The sequence below is a fragment of the Limulus polyphemus genome, unplaced genomic scaffold (genome assembly GCF_000517525.1).
Source record: "Limulus polyphemus unplaced genomic scaffold, Limulus_polyphemus-2.1.2 Scaffold767, whole genome shotgun sequence".
Classification (NCBI taxonomy): domain Eukaryota; kingdom Metazoa; phylum Arthropoda; class Merostomata; order Xiphosura; family Limulidae; genus Limulus; species Limulus polyphemus.
The window spans coordinates 129468-137866 of record NW_013666377.1 but is presented as its reverse complement, the minus strand read 5'-3'; the positions used below and the strand labels follow the sequence as shown (position 1 = coordinate 137866).

General features: G+C 35.0%; 1 protein-coding gene across 1 annotated transcript in view; it reads right to left on the bottom strand.

The window, feature by feature from the left end:
• LOC106460420 (polycomb group RING finger protein 1-like) overlaps positions 1 to 8399 on the bottom strand; it is a 27300-nt gene that overhangs the window by 15137 nt on the left and 3764 nt on the right. Inside the window, exon 2 of the mRNA XM_013920115.2 lies at positions 4375 to 4477. Coding sequence (XP_013775569.2) covers positions 4375 to 4477 — 103 coding nt within the window. The remainder of the gene's footprint in view (positions 1 to 4374; positions 4478 to 8399) is intronic.

Here is an 8399-nt window from a genome sequence, read left to right as displayed (position 1 = left end):
TATATACATTTATGAATGGATCCCAACCTGTAGCCACCAGAATCATGATGAGAAAGTAAGCAACACTGAAAGAGGACAAACCTGAAGAAGTCTGAAAGGTAAAGGCCTAAAGTTGTTATCCCATCCCAATCTGATGGAATGCATCCATTGTCAAAGTCTGAAGGTGAGATACTGGAGACCAAATTGCCAGTAGTCGAGTAATCCAATGAGAGGCCAACAAATCAATCAGAGTTGCAAAATGAGAGCCAATCCAACAGAACCTTGTGATGTAATGTCTATTGAGACAATTGACCTGCTACCACAGGCATCACCCATGGAAAATGGGAAGCTTGTAGGGTGATATGACAGGAATGGTCCCAAGAAAGGAGTTCCAAGATTCGAAAATGAGGAGTCCTGGACCGAGTGTCTCCTCGATGAGAAAAAAAAGACAACCATGAAATTGTCAGAGGGATGCCACTACTATGGCAATGGGCACATAGGAGCAGACTACAACAAATATTGACATCCACAACCCCAGTAAAAAATGTCAACTTAGATTGAGGAATGAGTAACTTGTGAAAATTGGAGAATCTAGGCATTGATATAGATGAGAAAGATTGATGACTGGACACCAATCTCCTGTCTTCTGAGGCCCAACTGCCAACAGGAATAAAACCTCAAAAGAACTAGCACAACTCTCTCACTACCCCCAAACCAATCAAACTCTGATAACGCTAAAACTAAGTTCCAAATCTACAGGATTTATGGGAGAAGGAAACACTACAAGTTGGATGGATAATAGTGGTGAAGATGTGAACTGAATGACTATTTCTGACTCATGGATCTATAGTGCTCCTTGATCGGTGGTTAAGGTTACCACATATCCACAAATTATCAACAGTGAGCCCTCCACAGACCCTAAAGGCATACAATAATCACAGACATCGCTGGCAGCGATCCGACCAAGCAGTGGAACTCTTGGATACAGACAGAATCTATTCTGGGTACCAGTATACCTAGGGGCTGATATTGGGGGTCGGACTCATGAATAGGGGCAGAACTATAACCTCTTGTAGGAGCCAATGAAAAATCAAGATGCCAATGACAACACGGATGAATGTAGAAGCTAACAATTGAACCAATGTGCATGCTAATAATGGTTTCAGCTCTTCATCATTGAAGTTGGTTATCCTGAGTCTTCCAACAAAGTGAAGTGAAAGGAAACAAAATGTTGAATTTCAGAGCTGTAAGTCTTTAGACTTACCCTGTCCCACCATGGGACATTGATCTTTCCATGTTAACAGCAAACTCCACCTTCGAATCCCAAAAATAAAGGAGCAGATATAAAAGTTTGCTCACAGACATTTCAGCCATCAAGTTAGGTGCAGGTTCAAAAGCAACTGGGAAAAGACCCAAAACATCACATTCTTGATGAACCAACTGAAGAAAACAAATCAAAGACTGCTTATCTCAAAGTGGCATCCTTGTTGTTTTTATATGTCATTTAAAGATGGTATTGGTTGCTGTTGATTGGAACAACATTTGGCCAGCTGAGTTTGTTTCATTAGAGCAAATCAACATTGGGATCTCTGTTGTGTCCACTATAGGGAATCGAACCCCAGATTCCAGCACTGCAAGTCTATAAACTCATCACTGCCCCACAGGGTGACTGAAAAACCAACAGACTAAAAGAAGGTGTAGGAAAAAGCAAATCTAAATTCTCTCCAGAATGTTGAGGATCACCCTCATCTGCAGCTTCAGATCCACCCAGAGGAACACCACCAAATTTCTGTCTCCATATCACTATGAATAAGATCACTGACAGTTTCAACCAAGAGTGACCACCCACCCCCCTGGATTACTGTGCAATGCTACATATTAGAGGTGAGATAGGAGACACCTGATTTTCCTCCATGCCTGAAATAATAATCCGGGAATTCACACCATAAATCAATTAGATAACACGGAGTTCAAAATATCTCCAAAAGATAATAATACTGGGAAACCCATTAGTGATGCTTTGTCAAGAAAAAGTGATAACATTATCTGAATGAGGTGCTTATTTACAGTAAGGAAGAAACCCTAGCAGTCAAGTAATAGCTACAAGTTTGAGAGGAGGGAAGTTTTGGAAGTATTGTTTATGGGCTAGACTCCTCCGAGCTATACAGAAATGTAAGTTAGAACATTATTTTCATTTTTCTATGTGGATTACATTAATGTTACAAAATAATGAAATATCAATTCACAGGTAGATACTGCCAGACTTGCACTAAAGAGTCCTCTTACATCACCAGGAACATGGATTTGGCAGCATTTTAAAAAGGTTTCCTTCATCACACCACAGGTTGACCAAACCTGAGCAAACTGGCTTGTATTGGACTTGCAATCTCAGTTGACTGTGAGAGAGGGTTTAGCACCTATAATCATATTAAAACTGATGCTCGTAACATGCTTCATGTGGATCATGTTGAGACACTGATGACCTTGTCCTCTAAACCATTAGTCCTTTAACTTTGAGAAAGCTTTCGAAATCTGGACTGCTACCAAGGACAGAAGAGGTTATGCAGCTATGTTGAAGTCCAATCTGACTGAGCAACAGAGCAGCAAATAGGGGGAAGAAGCTCAGCCTCCGAGTCACAGAAGCATCCACAATTATCCATAAACAAAGGACTGGATAGCTGCAAACACTGGCTACCAAGTCCCATAAAGAGTGTGACTCTCCAATGGATCTCTCTTTGGCTACAGGCTTTGAAACTTAGTGTTCTTCATGATTACATCAAGATTTTGTCAGAGCTTTAGTTTCTTACAGACCAGTGCATTTTTAGCACAATGTTACAGTATTGCAGCAAAGTATTACTCACTATCTTAGTCATATAAACTGTTTATGTAAAATAGTGTTGATGATTATTGCCAGTGCAATGTTACATACTAGTAGTCATTTAGTTTATATCTGGTCTTGTTCTTGTATTAATTTACAAGATAAAAAAGTTCCTGAAGATAAAAACTTCTTAGATATATATATATATATTATGTAGTATAAATGTTGATGGTATGGTTACTTTGATAACAGATGCCTCAAAGTTATCATTCTTACATTCACAGCTTAATTATACTACTACAGTACCTCAAATATAATACATTTACATTCAACGACTTCAATATACCCAATAACGTAAGTTTAAGATTTTAAATTCAGATTTCATTGTATTAGCCACAGTAGCTAAAGGATATGTGGCAAGAATGACCAAAGTTTTGGTGTGCAGGCTCGAAGTAGGCATACTGTGGTTTATAAGTTACTACTGATGGACAGGAAAAAAGAAGAACAACCAGAACCTGACTCATCCCTACATAAGCATTGCTACTGCACTGTCTGATAAAACATTTTGTCTTGTCTGTGTTCTATAAACTTGGTTCATTTTCAATATATTTAGACGATAGCCAACTTGTAAAGTGAAACCATTCAAAAATACTATTCACCACATTAACAGCACAGGTAAAACAGTAAAGGAATCTCTTTGTTAGAAATTTTTATTTCTGATCACTTCAGAAGCATTTGCTCTTCACATACAAATGTTTTCTGAATTTCAAGTAGTAGTGGTTTGATAGCATACCTGTAAAGTTAAATTCCACCTGAGAACATAACATTGCTATTTAGACTTAACAGCAAAATTGGCTTAAGTGAGAAAAAATATAACAAATATTTGGCTTTGTATAAATACAATTAAGTGGAACTAACTGGAAGTAAACAGTTATTTGTTCCAAGCATTTCTTTGATGGCTAAAATATAATTACTCTGAATATTTCAACCATTTGAAATATCATTATATATATTTACTTAGTGAACCCTAAAGGGAACATTTTATATACCAGTATCAATTATCATACATAAAATCTTAAATCACCAGTTTATGACATTTTGAAGGCTCCAATCACAGCACACTATTTTCCTTATTATAATAGTTAACACATGTCAAAATTGCACTAAAACTTACTATATAATCTAAGAATTGCATTGTGATATGCAATTTAGTTAAATATTTGTAAAATGTTTTTTTTTTCCTAAAATTATTTGTGAACAGAGTTAAAGCTAAACAATGGTTGCTACTTTAAGGGCTTATAGTGAATGAATGCAAAACAAGTTTTCACTTTGTTTGGTTAGTCTTGAAAAAAGCAGAGCAAATATACTGTTCTCAGAAAATATTCACATCATTGAAAATATGACAGAGAAACCTACACAGGGTTCATACAGACTTTACAAAAGAAAATTCCCTAACATTTTCCAGGACCCATAATACAATTTCCAATTCATATTCCATATAGAAAAAGAATTAAGGTTTTAAATAAATTGGTACACGATTTGCTAAAACACAGAAACACTAATAAAGCTGAACTTACAGGTGTGCAAACATTCTGTGATTGTAGTGGCATCAATGAAGTATCCAGCACATAGTATACAAACTATGTGTGGGTTCAGGTCTCTAATTCGGATGTTTAGTTTCTATAAAAACAAAACAAAAAACAATAATTGTAACAAAAGTTACAGCTTCTAAGTTCTTCCACCTGATATATATATATATATATTTTAAATTATGAAGCCTTTGACAACATTATTCTATTCTTATTTATTACCTTTATAAAATACCTTTTTTAAACCTTCCACTTGATGTTGAATTTCATGCAAACCTACTTGAGGACTATTTGCACCAGCTGTCTCTAACTTTGAAATGGCAGACTAGAGAGAGAAAACAGCTAGTCAACACCACCCAAAGCCAACTCCTGGGTTACTCTATTGAATAGTGGGATTTAAATATCATTCTTATAATGGTGATAACAGGGTATGAACCATGGATCCAGAGTCAGGCATGTTAATCACGAGGCCTCGCTCACCCAAAGTCTTCCAGAATATTACTGTTGACTGTAACCTAGGCTTCAGTATTTTTAGCTGAAATTTTATAATATTTTTCCAAGTAAAAACACCAAAGTTTTTGTACAACCCTATCATATTTCAATTTACAAAATCAGTTTCACCTAGAGAAAGCCATTAGCAATGTATCAGAATGAAATGCTGACAATGGTATTATTATTATTTTTTATCCAACAATGTGCATAGTTGGGTAAAAGAATGGCATGTTACCTAAAAAACAAGTTACCTGGTATCTGGAAATTTTAAGTGAATATGTATGATCATAGAGGGGGGCAATGGAAGAGAGAGAGGATGTTAAAATGTTAACCTCTTATAATATTAAAATTTGTAGTAATTTGGGTTAAATAACACAAGAATCACTAGATATAGTAAGATTGGTAAATAAAAGTAAGATGGTCAAAGTTTTAGCTTTAGTGGTCTAAATTTTACTTGAATGTTAAAATAGGCTTAGGTATACTTCAACTTACTGGTAAATCATAAAACAGGATAAATACATTGTTTTTATGTCAAACTAGTTTACTTGAACTTAGATCCATTAGTTTGAATTCAGCCTATAGTCATAGGTAGGTTATAATATAAATCAGGTTAAATAAATTTCATTATTATCATTAGGTATACCTCCAAGACTTTCCATAAAGTTATATTTCTAAGTTCTATATAATAAAAGATAAACTTTATTACTTCATTGAAAAGACAAACTAGTAATAAAAAAATATATAAATAATTGGTTCTTAATCATTAGGCTTAACAGTAACGGTGTTGACAACAAGCTACTGGTACCAGGTATTAAGTATTAATTTTCAGGCTATAAGTACAAATACAATAGTTCAGACTAGTGCACAAGTTAACCATCCACAGTTTGTTAGGTGTAATGGGTGCAATGAATGGGTTTTACTTGGGAACTCAGAAATGGCATGTACTTTTAAGGAAGCTAGTAATGAAGATGTACAATTTTTATGTACAGTTTGTAGGTTGGAGGAGAAGTTAGAGGTTATCATAATTAAAGTAGAGGCAATAGATAAAGAAAAGTATAGACTGTGGGAAATGGCAACAAGATTTCAAGAGGAGCTTAAGTTTTTACGTGCAAAGGATGCATCAGTTTTCAATGAATTTCAGGAAGTTAGAAACAGTACTATTAAGGCTATACATAGTGGATCTAATTATAATAAGCATGTTCTATCGAACAACAGATTTTAGCCTTGGCTTGTGCAGATGAGGAGCTTTTGAAGGGAAGGAAAAACAAAAATGACAGATAGGGAGAAAAGAATCAGATTATGCTACACAGGGACACAGGTGGAGGATATAACTGACAGAGCAGGAGATATAATAAAGGGGGCTAGCAGAAATGCAGTTTTTGTGGTGCATGTAGGTGTTGGGGAAAGGTAGGTGAGAGGAGCTAATTAACAAGTACAAGGGGTTGATAAAGGCATTTAAAGAAAAATGCCATAATTTAATTTTGTTATAGATACTGCCCAGAATTAACTGTGGGGATTAAGTTATAAGTAGATCACTAGGGATAAATGTAAAGCTTAGGAGTATGTAAGGATGAGCTTATTGGCTGGTTGGACTTGTGGAATCAGTTAAGTGGAAGATGGGAGTTTTCTGGAATGGATGGATTACATTTAAATAAGGCAAGGGCTATTAACTCAGCTGTAAGTAAAGTTTTAAACTTGGACTAAACAGTGGTGAGGTCCAGGAAAAACTAAATGCAAAAAGAATAACAGGCAGAGAAAAGTTTACCATAAAAAATGAGTATAGAAGTAGTTATAAGGGTAGGCTTAATTGTTACTATTGTAATGGTAGAAGTCTAAGAAATAAAACATTACTTTAGAGCACTGGTAGGAATGGAGGATTTTGATACAATGGGAATAACTGAAACATGGTTAAACACAGATGATTTTGATGACAGAAATGTCTTTGAAATATAGGGTTACAGGCTATTTAATATGTATAGAGTGTTAAAGGGGGAGGGGTTGGGTTTAGTTTAGTTTGTTAAGGATTTCATGCAAAGCTACACAAATCAAACCATGAGATAGAAAGTTTTTGGAAACTTTTCATAATGGCTTTCTTCACCAGTTAGTCAAGGAATCAACTAGAAACAATGATATGTTAGATTTATAGTTAACTTCAAATATAGAAAGGATTGAGAGAGTAGAAATTGGGAAACATCTGGGTGCAAGTGATCATCACTCTATTAGGTTCAATGTTTTACTGCATATGGATAATGATATTTTGGTTAAAAATTTTGAAAGAATGTATCAAGAATTATCAGTTGTGAATTGGGCAGCTGAGAACAATTTTTAAATGTTCAAGGTGAACATATTCCTTATAGAAAGAAGAGGGTAGCTGCAAGTAAAAAATCACACTGGCTCACAAAGAGTTTGAGATAAAATTAAAGAAAAGCATCATAAATTTAAGAAATTTAAATTGACTGGTATGACAGAAGATCAAGAAAGTTGGTGAAACAAGAAATTAGGACATCACAAAAGATATATGAGAAAAGATTGGCTGAAAATGTAAAAATTAACAGTAAGGATTTCTTTAAATACATTAACAGTAAACAAAATGTTAGAATGGGGTAGGACCCTTGAGGGATGATAAAGAAAGAAAGGCTCATATCTGATGATTATGATATGGCTGGGTTATTAAATTTTGCTTTTTCTTAAATTTCTACTGAGGAAAATTTAAGCAGTATTCCATGTCTTGAATAGTTGATAAACGGAAACAAGATCAAACACGATGACTGTATTAATTCTGAACTGGATAAGAAAAAATTAGGAAATTTGAAGAATGATAAGGCTTATGGACCAGATAATATCTCCCCAATGGTTTTGAAGGAGGTTAAAGATTGGATATGTGAACCACTTGCTACTATTTTTTTGTCAGGCTTTGAAAAGTGAGCAGGTACCATAGGATTGGAAGTTTGCTAATGTTACTCCTCATTTCAAGATAGGCAACAGAAATTGTCCCAGTAATTATAGACCCATTAGTCTTGTATCAGTTGTGGGAAAATTATTGGAATGTCGTTAAAAGATACTTTGCAAAGTCATTTAACAAAGTTTAGAATGTTATTTGATAGTCAACGTGATTTCACTAATGGAAAATCTTGCCTTACAAATCTTTTGACATTCTTTGAAAAGGTTACTGCTTATGTAGATGAGGGTAAGAGTGTAGACTTAGTGTATCAGGATTTTCAGAAAGCATTTGACAAGGTGCTACATAAAATGCTTGTAAAAAAAAAGAATCTCTATAGGAATGGGGGATAAGTTAGCAAATTGGATAGAAGAGTAGCTGGATGAAAGAAAGCAGAGGGTTGTTACAAATGGAGTTCAGTCAAAATGGATTAATGTCACAAGTGGGGCACCTCAGGGCTGTCTTAGGCCCTTTGCCCTTTTTGATTTACATCAATGCTTTTGGTGAGGGAATGTTCAATAAATTCCTTACATTTGCAGATGATATTAAGGTCTTGGGTGTTGCTAGCTGTGAAGAGGATGCT